Here is an 18,595-nt window from a genome sequence, read left to right on the forward strand (position 1 = left end):
TGTGGCCATGAATTTCCTCTTCCTTTTTTATTTTGTTTGAGATTGAGGTTTGTTTCAGACTGAGCTTATGGTAACAGACCAAGAAGATGAACTCGTGATTTTTTTTTTTCTTGGTGAAGGGTTATAATGACCAGCTTGCATAAGTACAGTAGCTTTTTTTTCTAATGAAAAAGGGAGTTAGTTTGGACTACTATCTGAACTATTAACAGAGAGGCATTGTATGAATAACAGAATAAAGCTTCAAAAAGAGAGTGAATAACTACCCCCAAATTTAGAAGTACTTGGAGTCTTCCACAATTCTTCACAGTTCACAAGACTGTAAACAATATTCCTATGTTCTGTCACTAGTGAAAATAAGATTTGTTCTGCAGGTGTTGCCATGTTGCAGGTGATCCTAAAAAGTACTTTAAAAGGAATCTGCAACATGGCATTCCTGTGTGTGTAGCTAACATGCAGCATAATGGAACTGGCATTTTAATATTTACAGCATGTTACGCAAATGCTGCCCTTCTGAGTACTTTCTAAATCCTCTTAGCTTTTAAGTGACAGCTTTGATTCTTTTTTAATAAAATCTGTCTTTTCATTCATCCAGCTAAGAGTGGTAAACAAAAGATGTTTAATGCCCCTTTTCTTATAGACAGATTCCTATATGTAAGGGTTTATCTTTGTACACATAAGCTTATTAGGCTCATATGTAGCTATTTTTAAAAAGCTGACTTTGCAGCATCAGTGCATGATGCAGAGGCAGCCTTTGGAATACTTTGTGCCTTGCCAGCACATATTGTCAATAGATAAGCTTAAAAAAATCCTGCGTTAGCAAAGTAACATGCAATATCAATTTTGCTGTATGAATACCAAATACTTGAGCCTGAAATCTGGTAGGAAACTTTGTGCATCAATCTGTGTGTGTGTGTGTGTGTGTGTGTGTGTGTATTTGGGGTAGGGTGTTAAAAGTGCTGTTGGAAAATAAGAAGTGGAAAGGTAAAGATAAAATACAACTTGGTGGAGAGAGACATTTTTTAAAAAGACCCCTGTATCCTTTTTTGTTGGTTCATTCATTTACTCTTTACTATTGTTCATTTCTAGGGGTGTGGCATATGCTGGTATTCAATATATTCATCTGAATACCAAATAAATGGCTTTACCATTCTCTGAATGCAAATCTGAACAGTGGCAGAAGAATGGAGCCAGCCCAGTGGTAGAGGGATGGTGGTGAGGGTCTGAAGGTATTTGTGAACCAGCATTGTATTTCAGCAGATGGGAGGGAGGCACTTTCTTTAACTAATCACATCATTGAAATAAGCACAAAATATTTGATTATTTTTTTAATACATCAGAGGCTTTCTGTTCCATATATTTAAAAGCAAAAAGCACAAAATGTGCTTATTATAGTTTATTGTGTATATAGTGTTACTGCAGGAGCCACACATAATGTAAACACAGTGGTGGTCTTTGTAAGATGTGCACTTACCATATATTTGCTTTTAGGTAACTGTGGAGGAGGTAATGACTACGACTGCATACCTGGATCTCTTTTTGCGCAGTGTTTCAGAGCCAGCTCTACTCCAGATTTTCTTGCGTTTCATCCTGCTGCACCAGCATGAGAATGTGCACATCCTAGATACGCTCACGAGCCGAATCAACACTCCATTTCAGGTAAGGCAAGCAGGAGGGGAGCACGTGTGCTTTTGATGAATTTGGGTTAACAGAATTAGTGGGAGCTTCATCATATCTGTATTTACTATGGCTCTGTTTAACCTTTAACTGTGAATTTCCTTTCGTACCTGTCTTTGTGATCTAAACATAATGTTGTTTTGCTGTAATTGTTGTCACTTCGCCACTATAGTGATGAGCAGTTTGGGATTGTGTAAGATAGCTGTAGAGTGGTTGAAGGAGATTCTGGGGGGCTTCTAGGAGCCTAACATTTGCCACAAAATAGAAGGCAAGTTTGGAGTAATTTACCTGCCTCTAGTGGAGTTATTCCCACTCTGGATACTGCTAAATTATTCCTGCCATACATAACTCATCTCTGAGATTTGTACAAATATTCAAGAAGAACAATTTTGGTGGCCATATGAAATAGCTCAGAGTGCACCAAGTAACAGGCATTTTCAAATAATTTTCACAGAAGAAACTACCCAGCCCCTAAACGATGAGATCATTATACCCACCTCGCTTCCAAATTACCTGAGTTGAGCACTGTCAATATGCCCAGTTTGTTCTTCAGGAACCAAGTATAAATCTTTCCTGCATGTGTGTTTACCAGTAATGTTGCCTGCTCTTTTGTTTATAAGAGCAATTTTGTTTGTTTGTTTGGCTGTGTATTTAAATAATCAGATTTCCCTCTTCTCTGCAGCACATGCACCTTTAGTACACAGAGCTTATCGCAGGCTAATGCTACAATTTTGCAGACAGACCTAGGGTGACCAGATGACAGGAAGAAAATATTGGGACACAAGGGGGGGGGGGTGTCACCGGCAGAGCAAAAAAACCCAAAAACCGAGTGCTGCTGGTGTAACAACACAAACAGCTCCCTCTCCCAATTCCCTATTGTGGCCCAGTGCTGCCAGCAGCGGGGGGGGGAGGGAAAGCCAAGAACAGCCGAGTGCTGCGGGCAGTCAGAGGAGATTCTGCACCCTCCCTTAGCTATGCATACCTTCAGCCTCTGGTTTTCAGGAGAGGGGAGAAAAAAAAACAACCGAGAACAGCTGAGTGCTGCCCGCGGAGGGGGAAAAAAAAAAAGGCAGAATGCAGAGTCCCGACCGAAGATCTATCAGGATGCGGGACAAACACCTAAATATCAGGATGTCTGGTCACCCTAGACAGACCATTGTTAAAATATTCATAGAAGATCACTGTAGGTAACTAGTTGATGAATATTAGTTGATTAATAATAATCATAATTCATATATAATTAATAATAGTTGGTTTAGTTGGGGATTGGTCCTGCTTTGAGCAGGGGTTGAACTAGATGACCTCCTGAGGTCCGTTCCAACCCTGAGATTCTGATTCTAATATACTGTAGAGTAACATATGGTATAAGTGCAGACAAAGCCAGAGAATCAGTGTGTGCATTACATTTGTGTGTTAGGGACAGCAGCTTGGACCAGAAGTGTGTTTAGGAATGGGAGTACATGCATCTATGGATATATGTTGCTGTTGTTGCATTTCAGAGATGGATTAACTCTGAAAACTCAAACAGCTTTTGTAGACAAAAAATGCAGATGTTGTCTTGTCTAATCATAATTACTGTTCCACGGGCAAAGGAAATGGGTATTGCAAAGAATTCTCCAGTCCTGAGCAACTCAGGATCTCGGCCAGAATGGTTCTGTGACACTGAATGAGTTTTCTGCAGTATAGCTTGGCCAAGTGCAAAAGCTAGAATTGCAGTTTTCTGTGGGCTTCCATAGAACAAAAGCTGCATGCATTATTATTGCTGAAAAGACTTCTTAATTGGTTTCAGAGTAGCAGCCGTGTTAGTCTGTATCCGCAAAAAGAAGAACAGGAGTACTTGTGGCACCTTAGAGATTTGTTAGTCTCTAAGGTGTCACAAGTACTCCTGTTCTTCTTCTTAATAATTGACATGATTAAATTTACAAGCTCTTTTGGCCACCTATCCATACATATAAACCACCATCCTCGTTGTTTCCTGCTAATACATTTTACATACTTGTTTTCCTTTAATGAAATACAAATAAATAGACTGTCTCTGCTTATTCAAATACATGTTGCTTTCTGATTTTTCTTTACAACTATATTATGAATGCAAGAGATGGGTCTCTATAAATAACATGGTATTTAGTGTAAATAATGTGCCTTTCATAACATTGAAGGAAGTCACTTTGATTTTCTTTAGCAATCATTATTTTGAACCCTTAAATCACTTAGAACAACTCTCCACAAATCACAATAAGAAAACAAGGATAGCTCTTCACCAATCTCTTTCTTTTATCTCCAAAACACCCCAACTCTCTCTCTAACTACTAATCCCTCTCTCTACCTTTGCAAAGACTTCACCTCCTCCTAAGGCTCCTGCAATTTTCCTTCAACCAACCCACCTCTGGGAAGAACCCCACTTTCCCCTGTTCCTGTCATCTCCTCACCTATTTCCTCACTGCTGCCTTCTCCAACTCCCTACACAGTCGCAAGGTTGTGGTTGACTAGTCTCTTCCTATTGGCTTCTGATATTACTGATAGTACCTAACCCACCTTGTACTTATCTTTTATTGGACCAACTTCTGTTGGTGAAAGAGAGAAGCTTTTGAGCTACACAGAGCTCTTCTTCAGGTACAGGTGGCATTTAAATGGGACATGTGATAAGGATTTCCAGCAGGAGTCTGTTAATTGCTCTGAGCAAGAGTTAGGCACAGTCCTCTTTCCTTGGACTAATGTTCTTCTACCTGCCCAACTTAAGGACACCCATGCAGTTCTCCACCAAGACAGTGAACGTTTTTGGAAGGGTTAAAGCACATATGTGTAATTTAATGCCAATGAAGGTAATTTTGAAATTCAAGTTCCCAATCTCTCTCCAGTCTAGTGTAAATTAAGATAGGTACTGCAACATCACAAATAACTTTCATCCTGCCCAGCAACCTCAACACTTTTGTCCTGGATAGATAAACAATTAGTCTCTCCTATACACATAGTGTCAGTCATTCATTACCAGGAAACATGCTTCTTTCACAAAAGAGGGTTCTCTCGGGGTATGTCTACACTAGAGGTGGAGACATACCGTGCTAGTTGTGATTGAGGTATTGCACTAAAATTGGAAGTGTACCTGCGCTGGCGCAAGTGACGGCTCAAGCTAACCACCCCAAGTACATACTTTGCATTTTGGATAGGATCATACTTGAGGCAGCTAGTCCTCATGCTGCCACAACTACATTTTTATTTTTAGCACCCCAGCTTGATCAGAACTAGTGCGTGTATGTCTACTTGAGCTGGAATTTACACCTTCCAGCTCTAGTGTAGACATACCCTTAGTTTGTGAGATAACTGAACTCTTTCCAGCAAAGGCCTTCAGCTGGTCAAACTAAGTGTGTCAGAGATAAAAGCTAATGCTTTATCCACTGAGTTGGCCAGAAGCCCTTTATTGCTGAAACCAAATTAAATTAAATTGTCTAAAATAGCAAAATTCCTTTAAAAGGTGTGCTGTTTCTCACTTTTCAGTTCTTGCAAACTTTTCTCCTTCATTCAGCTTCTTAAAAGCAAATTGCTGTTTTGTGTGTATTTTATAAAAATATATTTTGGTGTATGTATAACTTCAAGCATCTAATAAAATCCTACCAGGATGCTGACAGAATGAAATAAGCATACTTTCAGTCTCTGCTAAAGCACTAAATTCAGGCTGTGCTTTCTAAAATGCAGAATTAAATTTACCCCATGGGAGGGACAAAAGTTACAATTGCCAGATCAAAAACTGACTGTGTTTATCATTTTCCAGCTCTGTGTGGTATCTTTGGCATTGTTCAGAACACTCATCGGCTTACATTGTGAAGATGTGATGTTACAGTTAGTTTTAAGGTAAAATCCACACTCCTTTTTCTATTCTAATTCTCCAGTAGGAAGTCTCTGGATGTAAAGCTAGAGCTCTTAAAAGGAACAAGCAAACAAATACAGAGATAAAACACTTGTTTCTGACACAAATATACCAAACCAAGAGAGGCACAGTTTATATATCCTATCGTACCCAGGCACAATGAGAGACACTACTTTTCACATATTCTTTTGTTGTAATTTATTTGTAGAAAAGTGAGGGAACAGAATCCATGGATTATTTACCACCTCTAAAGGTTCCCTGGTTCTAAATTTGTAATATTTTTTCAGTTCTGAACATTTTCTCTCATGAATTATATTAGCAGGGCTATACACCGCCACCTCGATATAACGTGACCCGAGATAACACGAATTCGGATATAACTTGGTAAAGCAGTGCTCCAGGGGGGCGGGGCTGCACACTCTGGCGGATCAAAGCAAGTTCAATATAATCGCAGTAAGATTTTTTGGCTCCCGAGGACAGCGTTATATCGAGGTAGAGGTGTATTTACTTTTCTGCAGCTTCCAAACCTTTTTACTCCCCCTTGCCCAGGAATTTCTCAAATAAATTCCTGACCTGTTGTACCCAGGGTAGAAGGACATGCTGCTTTAATTGTGCAATGTCCTGGATTAGTTGATTTCTGCTTTTAACTGAGCATTTCTTGAGTTATATCAGAACCCTCAGTTTACATTTTTTAAAATTTTTTCTAGCTGCTTTTCTTTATTATTTTTATGTTGTTGTTTTAATAAGTGTGGCTGGCATGTCTGTTAGAGTTAGATTAGATTGGATCAAATCAGGTCACTGGTAATTCATCTTAGATGTATTAACAATGACCTAATCAGTAACTCAATGGGAAATCCAGGGGTGCTAGCTGTCTCTCAGTGTCTCTTTCCCCTCCCTCCACTACAAATTACACTGGGATCTCATCCAGTCCTTGCTGGTGTATGTGGGTACGTTAGTAGGGACTAAACCAGATCATTATATAACTGTGGGAAACTCAGAGTTGGTAGGATTCCTCCACTGACTTTAACAGAGGTGAGTGCTACATTTATTTTTGTATTGTGTTATTTATTTGGGGAGTCGCTTGTTATTAAACACTGATTTACTTTAAATGACAAAACACCAATCTAGTTAACCCCTAAATCACTCTAAGAAACAGAATGCAAGTATGTGCTATGTCTGCTCCTCGTCCTTCCATAATCCCTCCTCTGCCCAAGAGCTTTATATGTTGATTCTTCCCAACAATATTACCCAGTTAGAGACATGCAGTGTCTCAACTTGTATTTATGTGCTGGCTCTTTCTGTGGACTGGGCTCTCCAACCCTTCCTCGCTAACTCACCCTGAATAGAGCCAGACAAACTGGCGCCCTCTGGCATGTGCCCATCCTATTCCACTGCCCGTCCCTGCCCACATTTAGGACAATGCTCTGACACAATCCTGGTCTAGTGGTTTCCTCTAACTACCCCCACAGGCATTTCCTCCCAGGAGCGCCTGTCCTTCCCTTCCTCCTCTAGACTGGAGCCCAGTGTAGCTCATCAGACTCCAGACCTACCCCAGAAAGCTGCCATGTTTGATGTTCTTAAGGAGATGACTGTAATTTGGCAGATTGTGTTTTTTAATTTGAGCAAAGGGGAAGGTGAGAGGAGAATTTTCCACACAGCTACTCTCCTTAAAATACAAGGAATGTTGTTGTGGGTGTATAACAATTGGCTTTGTTGTTTCAGATATCTGATCCCATGTAATCACATGATGTTGAGTCAAAGATGGGCTGTGAGGGAAAGAGACTGTTATTCAGTATCTGCTGCTAAACTGCTTGCTTTGACCCCTGTCTGCTGCTCTACTGGGATTACGCTGACTGTTGAAAACCAAGCAAAAGATTACATTTTATGGACAAAGGCCACACCCGGTGCAGGTAAACATTGGGTGTGCATTGTGCTGTGAAGGGTTTGGTTTGGAATATCCTCAGCATAGGGTGGGAAAGTGAACATAGTAAATTCACTTATTTGATATTAACCATTAATATTTCACAAAGAATATGTAATTAGTCTGGATTGGAGAGGGCCAGCATTTAATCACTCCCACATGGGAGCTCTATCAAATCTGTATTTGAAAGAATATCCACGTTGGATGTACATTCACAAAAACGTGTGAAGATGTGGCTACATCTTATGCTACTGGAGGGGCAGTGTGGTCTGATGGATTGGGCTCCAGGCTGGTCTCTCAGAATTCCTGAATTCTAATGCTGACTCCGGATTTTAGACACAGCCATGGGCAGCCACAAGCAAATCTCTTAACTTCTGTGTCTTGGTTACCCATCCCCTTTGGGTGCTTGAGGCAAAAGTATCTTCCTGCCCTTCTTAGCAGCTGCCTTGCATTACTGTAGGGACTTCAGTTTGATTTTTTTATCATATTGTGAATACTCTTGTTTTATCTCAGGTTCTTGCATAGGCTATTGCGAATCCATGTGCATTGTGAAATACGGAAGAGCTGTGGACATCAGTTACCTGCAGTACCTGTGGGAAGCTGAAGCCATCATTCTCCACTGCATGAAAGACTGCCGGGTTTGGTCTGCCCCATATAATGGGGAAGACCCTGACCCAGACACCTTTATCCAAACGCTGGCAGAGGAGAACAGTAAAAATGTGGAGCATCCTATGTTCCAACTCCAGCAGCGAACTTCCAGTAACGGCAGCTCCTCTCAAATTACTCCACTGGGAGAGAAGATACAGATGGAGCTGGAATGGGATGACAGCTACGACACAGGGATTTCTCCTGGGTCTGATGTGAGCTCACCCCAGCCTTATGATGATCTAGGGACTGTAGAGAGACAACTGCCTGCAGAGCCACCAAAGCACATTCAAGAGATGAAGAAGAATGCAATCATGCTTGTCAAAGGGTCTTATATAGAAGAATCAGATTTTCAGGATGATGTCATGGTTTACAGGTTATGTGCCCAAAAGGATGCTCAGGATGATGACAATTCCAAGGAGGAAACTTTAAGTACAGCAACTGAATCTCAAAACACAATTCAAAGCCAGCCCATTAAGAGGTCTTTGAAAAACTCGCATCCAGACACAGATTTAAAGGAACACAATAGGAAAAATTCTGGTTTGCCTCAGGATACAAAGGAACAAATAAACCAGAAAGCTGTTGAAACAGACCCACAACCAGACTTAGAGCTGAAACTCTCTCCTCCAGAAGCAGATCAAAACTCAAATGTGAGGCTGCTGAGCCCAGATAGTGAAGAATTCATTGCACAATATGAAAAAATTATTGAAGAACTGGATTCTAACACAAAAGGCTTGGAGGAGCAGAAATTGCTGACACCTGATCCTGTATCTCCAGTAGAAGAGGAGGAGGACTTCGAAAATTTTTCAGTGGAAACTCCCTCTACAGAAAGTACACTGTCTCCATTTGGGCCAAAGGAGGATACATTTTCCAACCATCCTGCAAGGAGCCAGAATGCTGCATTTACAGGTGGAATTTCCTCATTAATTAAATTCTTTTTGGTGTTTTTACCATCAGGGCCGTCTCTAGGTTTTTTGCTGCCCTAAGCAAAAAAAATTTTAGCTGCCCCCCACCCCAGCCATGGGTTCTCCCCCCACCCACACTCTCTGCTGCCCCGACTCTGGGCTCTCCCCTCACCAGTGCTGACTCCGCCCGCTCCCCCCCCCCCCCCCCCCGTCTCCAGCCGGTCCAGCGCTGGCAGGGTCGGGGTAAGCAGCCGGGCTCCTGGGCCGCGCCTCAGCCCAGGGTCCCTCCAGCCGGGGCTCCTGCCTCCAGGGCCATCCAGGACCGGGGAGGACAGAGCTGGGGGACCGTCCTGGCAGGGGGCTGAGGGGCAGGGCAGCCCCAGAGGGATTGGAGCCCCGGAGAACAGAATGCGGGCCCCGCACAGCAGCACCCCGCCCTCTATGGCCCCGCTCCTGCTGCTGCTCCTGGCCACCCTGCCGCAGTCCCTGGGCAGCTCTGGCCGCTTTGCCCAGCCCCAGCTGCAGCGCTGGGGGGCAGCCGCCCTGAAGCACTTGCAGGCGCCTCTGTGCGCCCTGAGGGGTGGCCCCCAGCCCGAGTGTCCCACGCTCAGAGCCCGCCCAGCCATAAGGTGCGGTTGCTGCTCCCAGATACAAACCACAGTGGCCCCAGGGCGCCCCTGGTGCAGGATGCGCTGCTGCTGCCAGGGCCGGCTCTAGGCTTTTGCCGCCCAAGCGCCCCCCAAAAAAGAGGCCGTCTGGAATGCTGCCCCTGAAAATGTGCCGCCGTAAGCACCTGCTTGGTTTGCTGGTGCCTGGAGCCGGCCCTGTTTACCATGTTTATTGCGGTTTATCAGAGCCAACCAAGAACAGGATCCCATTCTAACCGGCAGTGTACAAATATCGAATCAGAGACAGTCCCTGAACTGAGGAGCTTACAATCTAAATAGATAAGACAGGAAACAGGTTGGGGAAAGGGGTGGAACGCGCACAAGCAGAGTGAATAATATGATTGCAGTGAACATTAGGTAATTCCATGATTTCTGGTTTGTTTTAAAAACCCTTTTAATGGGGTCATGGTAGAAGGAGATTAGCGACACTGAAATAGACAGGAAAGGAGAGGGCATTGGTGGCCAAGAGAAAGATGGCAGGAGAGGTTGGAACACCAGTCAATCAGCACAGGAGAGAGGTGTTAACCAATATGAAGGACAGAGGGGAAACATGAATAACAGTAACTTATTATGGTACTTTTAAATTAATATTTACTTTGATACAATGTAACTATGCCATTAAAGTGTGTGGTGCTGTTCTTGGGCTGGAGTTTTTGACCTTCATATTTGTTTAGTTTGTTATAAAAATTTAGAACAAGACAGCACCAAACAGCTGTCCTAACCACATCATTCCAGGGAACAATCCTGCCATTGTGAGTGGTTGGACTATCTGACCTAATACAATAAGTGCACTTAAAATGTCCCATTTCTGCAACTGCTTTGCTACCTATACAGCAGCATCTGCAACACAACAGAAAAGTGATAGACTGCTCTGCCACCAGGTGGCAGCGCTATTGTCATTTCTGCATGCACCTCTTTGCAAGCAGGTCTAGGAATCTTGCTTTTCAAATGCCAATGGCACCCTCACTGTTATGTTTTTCTCTTGTGCCAGGCATCCAGTGAAATCTGGCCACAGAATTATATCTAATCATTGGGAGGACACAATGTATTCAGGCGTGCTTACCCACAGCAAAGTCTGTAAGGGCTGACTTTAAATAACTCAGGGGATACATTAATCTTTTAGTCATTGAAATGCAGCCTTTGAAATGTGGCCAGCAGGCCTGGTGTTCAGTCTTTAAGTATTTGAGGAAGGCAATTTGGTTTTCAAGTGCATTTGCCACTATTGCTGTGATGAGTTCGCTGTACCGGACACTCAAAAGCTCCCCTCATGTCCCTAGGTCACATCCGGCTCTGTCAGTCTCCTGTCATTCCCTGTCAAACATAGTTCGGATACTTTGGCAACATCCCTTTCTGTCTGTGTCAAGTCCTCTTCTCCCCTTTCACTTCCTTTCAAACAACGCTTTGCTACTACCCTTCCCAAGCCACATTTCTCTCTCTTTGTCTCTTCACTCTATTTCAAATGGTTTTCTAGCTGGTGATGAGTGGGGAAGACATTGGCAAAGTTGACTTTGCAATGGGGGTTATGCTATCACTCAAACAAATGACATTTCAGCCATCTCTGTGTTACTATACAGAAAAAGTGTTTTGCATATAATTTGGGTCCAGTATTACATTATGTGTTGGTCTAGGGCTCTAATTTGACGGTGTCAACTGAGTGTTATGGGCGCTATTAGAGGAAGGAGCTTTGTTCTACAGAATTAAATGTCCAAACCAAGTCTCTCACCACCAGTAAATCCCACCAGTGTGTAGGCATGCTGCTCCACTATATGACTTGTACCTAAATAAAGACGCTATTATGTGGATGTGGCACTGATGCTGGACCCTTGGTTTAGAAAATGGTGGCTGTTCCTTTAGCATTTATTTGCCGTATAAGATCATTAAACACAAATCTACCTACCTCCATGCCACCCAAACCAGGAAATGTCAGTAATAGAAATATGTGGCAAATAAACTTTTATTATGGGTAGGTCCCCCATATCTCCAGGCACATGCATTGGACCAGGTGTAAAATTAAAAAAATTCTTCTAATTAGTTTGTGTTGCTCCTTTTGAAGCTTATAACTACCTGCTGAGCTGCTCTGATTGTTGCTCTAGTATGGTTCTGGAGGGCCTTTTATTTTTCCTGATTTGTTCAGATGACAGAGACCATCTATGTATTCTGGTCAAGTCTTATGAGGTGGTTCTCAGTTGTTGCTGTAAGTGCCTGGCTTCAGCCTTTGCTGCTCAGATCCCAAGGCTGACTTGGAATTGTTAGCCTCAATACACCTTCTTTTGGAACCTCTTACACAGCTGCCTTCATTGCACGGGGTCAGGGGGGTGGTCGGGAGGGGAGTGTCCCAGCAGTACATTGAGAATGCCACCATGAGAGGAGGAAGGGGCAGGATGATCAGATAGTGCAGGCAGTGCTGGATGAGGGCTTTTTATGTATCCCAGGCAGGCAACGTTGGGTGAAGGCTCTTTATGTATCTCAGCAAAATATTGCAAGACACCTCCATTGGTGGTATTGCAAATGTAGACAGGATCCAAATTAGTCACTGGTGTTTTAACCAGCTGTGAAGTGGCTCAGCCTTCTCGCTTGTCCTTGAGCTGCGTAGAAGTACACTGGCCTTTTGCTGAGGTGTGAACCCCAGCTCCTGCTCCGCTCACCTCCACCTCCTCTGCAAGAGCGCTGCCACGTCCTGCTTCTCCCCCGTCCCTTCCAGTGCTTGTGCCACGAAACAGCTGTTTTGCACGGCAGGAGGGGGAATGTGGCGCACTGGGGGAAGAGGCGGGACTGGGACAGTGATTTGGGGAAGGGATCCAGTAGGGGCAGGGAGGGGGCGGAGACTTTAGGGAAGGGGTTGGAGTGTGGGCGGGGCAGGGAAAGGGTGGAGTCGGGGCGGGGAAAGGGGAGTCAGGGCGGGGTTAGGAACGGGGGAGGCACGAGCACCCACCAGCGCCCGAGAAAGTTGGCACCAATGGTAGTAGAGACATTGCAGCTCAGATCCCACTGTCCTCAAATCTTTATGTCATAGTCCTCCCAGGCTTTGTAGCAGCACCCTAGGGAAGCACATCCAGGCTGTGGGGTTTCCCCAGCAGTCTCATCCCAGTCTTCACAGAATTTGTGGTCTAGCTCCTTGGGCAGCTTCCTGCCAGTTTGCTGCTGACACAGAATAGTCTTTGGCCTCTCTTGCAGCCACTCCCTTCTGCCAGGGCTGCAACTTCTTATTGCGACTGTTGCTGGTCAACTAATTGGCCAGAGCTGGAGAGGTGGCTACTCTGTCCCTTAACCACTGTCCTGTGAATTAGAGTTGGGTGACATGAGAGTTAAAAGCCAATAGTCACCTGCACCCTTGTCTACACTAGTACTTCCACTTGTGCTCTCCTCAGTGGGGGAGATACTGTACCAATATCAGTAGTAGGACGTGTTTTAGAAGAGAGCTAGTGTAGACCCAGCCATACTGTGCATCCATAGTAGCAGTAGTTCTAAAACAAAATGGGCTTTGATCCTCAGCCATGCCCTGTGCCTGATGGGTGGAGCTGCAAAGTAGTTATTTGTGGTTTGGTTCCTTGATGGTTGGGCTGCCCAGGGATTCCTTTTGGCCTCCAGCATAGCTTAGAACAGCCCCACACAGCTGCTGTAAACTGGACCTAGCTATCCAGGACATTGAAGGGGATGGCTTGCCAGCAGGAGCTTGCTGGAGTGGTTACCCCAGTTACGTTCTTTCCTCCAGGCATGCCTCCTATGGCAGGTGTCACAGGAGGTAGCATAGAAGTTGGCTATGCTTTGTGCCACCCAGGGATTCCCCCATGTCAAGGACCCCTATGTGGAGAGAGTTTGCTGGCTTTCCAGTATTCTCACACTGTGGGAGTTGTGCAGAGGAACCAGAATTGGATCAGGGCTGAACCTTATATTTAAGTAACTTTTATAGATTTTCTGTTGGTCTCTTTACTGTCTCCAGCTACATACCTGCTTTATCAGCTAGCAGTATGTACGAATCCATTTTCATTTGCTTAACTCATGTTCATATTGGCAAAGTCTTTGTCAGGCTTACGATGAAGGATATGTACTTTCATTGTAAATAGTTCTGTATTTTAGTGGCTATACTGTAAAATGCGTACAAAAACCAACACTATTATTTAGAAGTGACATTAATCTGATAAAGCCTGCATCTACCAATAGCCTATTTTTATGGCTTCCCCATTTTGTGTGAATTTTTGCGGTGTAGAAAATGTTTGTGTTGTTATACAAATTAGTCCAGGGTTGGTTTTTTATGTTTTGAAACAGCATTTTCATAGTCCCACTAAAATATCACTATGTATTATGATAATGTGAGAAACCTACCCATAATTTACTCTGTCTAGTCCTTCTGTAGAATTAAGATACAACGGTAGGATGACCAGATAGCAAGTGTGAAAAATCAGGTGCATATATAAGAAAAAGCCCCCAAAATCGGGACTGTCTCTATAAAATCGTAATAAGTAGCCTGACCCTGCTTCATCTGAAATCTTTGGCAGGACTCCGAGTAACTTCAATGGGAGTAGATCCATAGAACATAACATGCTGGATTAAATCTTTATTGGCACATATGAGGTAGAATACTTATGCATGCTTAATATACTTTGAATGTCAACTGATTGGCTAACCAGTCAAAGTGTCCCTGCTCATGATAGAGTTAATGAGATTAAATATATTCAAAGCTGCATCCTCTCTGTTCAGACCTTTTTTTCCTGTTGGCTTTTAATTGGCATGTGGGAAGTCTGATTTAGTCAGATATGGAGATTTAAATTCCTTTTCAAATGCTTATTCCCCTGATTTTAGGATTTTGTTTTTCCTGTAGGGCCATTTATCAGCGTAGTGCTGTCAAAGCTGGAGAATATGTTGGAGAATTCCTTGCATGTTAACTTGCTGCTCATTGGGATTATTACTCAGCTGGCCAGTTACCCACAACCGCTTCTTCGTTCCTTTCTGCTCAATACCAACATTGTATTGCAGCCTAGCGTACGGTCATTATATCAGGTACTTCATCAATGCTTATTTCATGCTCACTGCAAGTTTTGCCAATAATTCTAGTGCCTTGTTTACCTGTTTTTCAGTTTGTTGCTGTGCATTTGCTTTCCCCTACCTGTTTGAGGACCTCTCTGTTTAGTTTGATGTTTTAACTGTGCCAGTGCAAGGAGCTGGAAATTAACTACCCAACTGGAATTGTAACAGTCTCTAATTTGGAAAGAGAGAGACTGAGGTTTCAGGCCATAATTGCAAGGATAGTATTAAAAATTTACCATTCTTATTTTGGCAGGTGCTGGCATCTGTGAAAAATAAAATAGAGCAATTTGCATCCATCCAAAAAGATTTTTCAGGTCTTCTTATACAGGCCCAGCAGTACTTGCTTTTCCGAGCGGACATGTCTGATGTGGCTCCAGATTTACTAACCAAAGGTAAATATCAACCACTTTCACAGTGGTATATGATCTAAAACACTGACTTGCTGGTTATCTGCCCTATTTCCCACAGAAAGATAAAAACAGGAGGAGGGTATTATGCATATCACCAGCCAAAGGTATTTCTATATCTCTGTAACTTTAAAGGGACAATCCTAAGTTTTTAGGCCACAATATGTGGATGCACCTTGAAATTGTCTCCCATCTGGAAATTCTTAGTGTTTTATTTTAGCACATGAAAACTTATTTCTGAAAGAGTAACAGAATAAGGTCTTAGCATGACTTGCTGTCATACTGGCCGAGTACGTGGTTTATTGGGAGGGGTTGTATGTGTGCACTATCTCATTTTATGTTTAGTCTCATATTGAGCAGTGCATCCACTCTTTTTTGGTAATTCTTGGAGAGAGCAGTTGCAGAAATAAATTCATTGTGGAATTCTAGTAGATAAAACCTTATAGGCTGGACTAGAATATCTTTAAGGAAGATAAATGTGAGCCAGAAATTTTTGATTATGCCCTTTTAAATGGAAAGAAGTTGAAAACGAAATGAAGTACTAGGAGGGGCACATCAAAGGTGGGGGTAAGTTGGTGCCACCCCAGGGCACAGCGTTCCCACTCCAGCTGACTTTTCTAGCATCTGCTGCTTCTCAGGCATGCTGTGTGCTACACCTATTTTCAATGGGCTGTCAATCATTAATGTTTCGTACAGTGTCAGATAATAAATTTAAAATGTAGAATTCTCTTTTCTAAATGATAAAATTCCTCCAGCAGCTGATGGGGTCAGGGCCTCACATTGTAGTCAGAGTTCAGAACTTCAGATGCCAGGTTCTAGAATTGCTGCTGAGTAGTCAGCACTAGGCTCCAAGCTTCCATTAAAACCTTGCTTTCACATATGATGGGAATGCATAGGCTCTGCTGAGAATAGTAACTATAGAGATAGCATGGCACTAGTTAGCAACAGAACGGGGTTCAAGAGATTCTATTTATTGAATCATTATCATCAATCATTTGGAATGAGTATCCCACTGTCCCTACACCAGATTTTTTGTTTGGCTTTTCATTGGTGTGTAGGGAGCAAGGGAGACGTTTTAAAAATGCTTATTTAATTGCTTTTTTCTGAGGGGCTTAATAATTTTCCTCAATTCTAATCAGCATGGTGTCAGCTTCTAACATTCCCAGTATGCATACTCTGCAGAATCATAGCCTCTCTCAGGCTACTTCTTGAAGCATTGGTCTGTGGAAGATGCATGCTGTAAATGAGATGTTTATCACAGAGACCAGTGGAGTTTAGAAGCCAGGTTCCAAGAACAGTAGATGAGAGCCTTGCCATTTTTTTTTTTTAAGGTACTGTCAATAAGATCTTTGTATAATGCATTCCTAACATAACTTCATCCCTCTTATAAGTGTTATGCTTCAAAGCTCTGTTGTAGCTATTCAGACCCAGTGAAACTGCTTCATAAAACAGTCTCTGATTTTGGCATTTATTTATATTTTCCTGTTTTACATCAGCATATTTGTGGGCTTCAATGTTTGCCGAGTCCCTTCATTGGGGTCATTATCCTGGAACCTGAAGCAGAGGCTGCTCAGTCACTGGCCTGTAACATTTTCTCTTGCCCTGTGGCAGCCCCTGTAAAGAATGAGCCTCTTGCCTAATGCTTAGAGACTAAACTATCGGCAGTTTTGGCTCTCAGCCATCCTAGCGATACCAGCAATCGAACAGTAATTCTTAGGGCAAGTTGCCTCCCTAGTCCACCAACACACCACATCATTATATTGATTAAGAAATGTAAAGCTGAAACTGCGACAGTATTGGCAAATAAAATATGGTTGGACTTTGAGATTATTGCAGGAAGCTAAAATGAAAATCCAGTATTAGGGAACGAAACTTTCTCCTAGATTCCCTTTTAAAGTTGAAAAGTGAAAGTGATGTATAACTGCAAACACAATCTTTCCTGATTCTTCCTGCATTACTGAATATAGTTGACCTCCTACAGGATTTAAAATTGAAAAACAAACTGATCCCATTGGTGAAAACTAATTCAAAACATAAGTGTTCAAGAGAGGAGATATACTTGGATCGCAATAATGCTGTAAGAGTTCTAGGAATAACGGAAAATTTACATCTCTGCTTATACTGAAATAGTATATGGTGAAGTGAAAAGTCTATTTGATTTGAGATTGCATATGTAGAGGCATCAGGTTATTAACCAGATAAGTGACACACACTCTACCTGTGTCCCTGGTAAAAACAAACAAACAAACAAACAACCACATCTAGAATATTAGACCTTTTCAGTCTCTATGCTGTAAGATTCTATACTGTGTACAGTTCTGTGCACCTAAATTCCAGAAAAATGGAAATTGAGAGCAGAACTGGATGAAAAATTTGACAGAACAGATTTCCATTGAAAAATACAGTTTCATTGAAATATTTTGCAGAAATGGGTCTATTTGGATGAAATTATTCAATAGGAAAAAAATCAAATGTTTAGGCTTTTTGCTTTTAATTATATTTAAATATTAAATATATTTAATATGTATATAAAAGATAATTCATGTTTTAATATAATATAAAAGTCAAAACAAAACATTTTGATGGCTATTAAGACTACTTTTTTGAATTTTTATTTTGCAGGCAATTTCAAAATACTTGCTTTTTGTTTTTCAAAAATGTTAGGATTTCCTGCAGAACAGAAATTCTGGTTCCCGACCAGCCCTAGTTGGGAGAAACCCAGAGAACAACACAAGTGACTAAAGAGTCTGGAGGGCGAGAGTTATGATTAACTAGAACTAGAAAAAGTATAGCTTTACCAAATTATTGCTAAGAGATTAAAATTTTATCCAAGTATCGGAAGGATATACACTAACGTCCATAAACTGAGGAAGGGGAAACAAGGATGGAGAAATATGGAACAGAGGAACTGCCATGGTGCATCAGACTAGTGACCCATCTAATCCCATATCCTGTCTCTAACAGTAGTTGGCTGGCACCAGATCCTTCAGAGGAAGGTGCATATAACCTAAATAGTGGAAAACTATAGAATAACCTGCCCATACTTTAAGGGAAGTTTCCTCCTAACCATATCATGCAGTGGTTAGTTTATGCCCTGAAGCATGTAGGTTTAATCCTTACTTTTTTTTAATTCTGTCTAATATAACAGTGGACATTCTTAGTGGTCATACAAATGACTAATTACATTTTGAATCCTATTAAGCTCTTAACCTCAATAACTTTTTGAGGCAAGAATTCCACAGGCTAATTATTTATCGTGTAACAAATAAAGTAATTCTTACACATTTTGAGTTTGTGGCCTTTCCATTTCATTGAATGTCACTTAATTAAAATGTAGTTCCAACTGGGGTTGAAATTAAAGTGCTGCTGCCTTTTTAGCTTACTACATTTTAAAATTTTGTATTACTTTGAATAAGAGACTAATCTTGTTCCCAATCCTGGAACAAGCTCTGTGAGAGCAGACTATATAGGTGTCTAGATAATGG

The 18,595-nt window shown here is 42.1% G+C and overlaps 1 protein-coding gene across 8 annotated transcripts in view; it reads left to right on the forward strand.

The window, feature by feature from the left end:
- Window positions 1-18,595, forward strand: part of FHIP1A (FHF complex subunit HOOK interacting protein 1A) — a 135,529-nt gene that overhangs the window by 107,100 nt on the left and 9,834 nt on the right. For all 8 annotated transcript variants that reach the window (XM_065597815.1, XM_065597816.1, XM_005307360.4 and 5 more), the window contains 6 exons: window positions 1,489-1,656; window positions 5,444-5,523; window positions 7,262-7,449; window positions 7,974-9,014; window positions 14,498-14,676; window positions 14,957-15,095. In XM_065597815.1, the coding sequence (XP_065453887.1) occupies window positions 1,489-1,656; window positions 5,444-5,523; window positions 7,262-7,449; window positions 7,974-9,014; window positions 14,498-14,676; window positions 14,957-15,095 (1,795 nt within the window). The remainder of the gene's footprint in view (window positions 1-1,488; window positions 1,657-5,443; window positions 5,524-7,261; window positions 7,450-7,973; window positions 9,015-14,497; window positions 14,677-14,956; window positions 15,096-18,595) is intronic.

This window comes from Chrysemys picta, chromosome 5 (assembly GCF_011386835.1).
Source record: "Chrysemys picta bellii isolate R12L10 chromosome 5, ASM1138683v2, whole genome shotgun sequence".
In the NCBI taxonomy this organism is placed as follows: domain Eukaryota; kingdom Metazoa; phylum Chordata; order Testudines; family Emydidae; genus Chrysemys; species Chrysemys picta.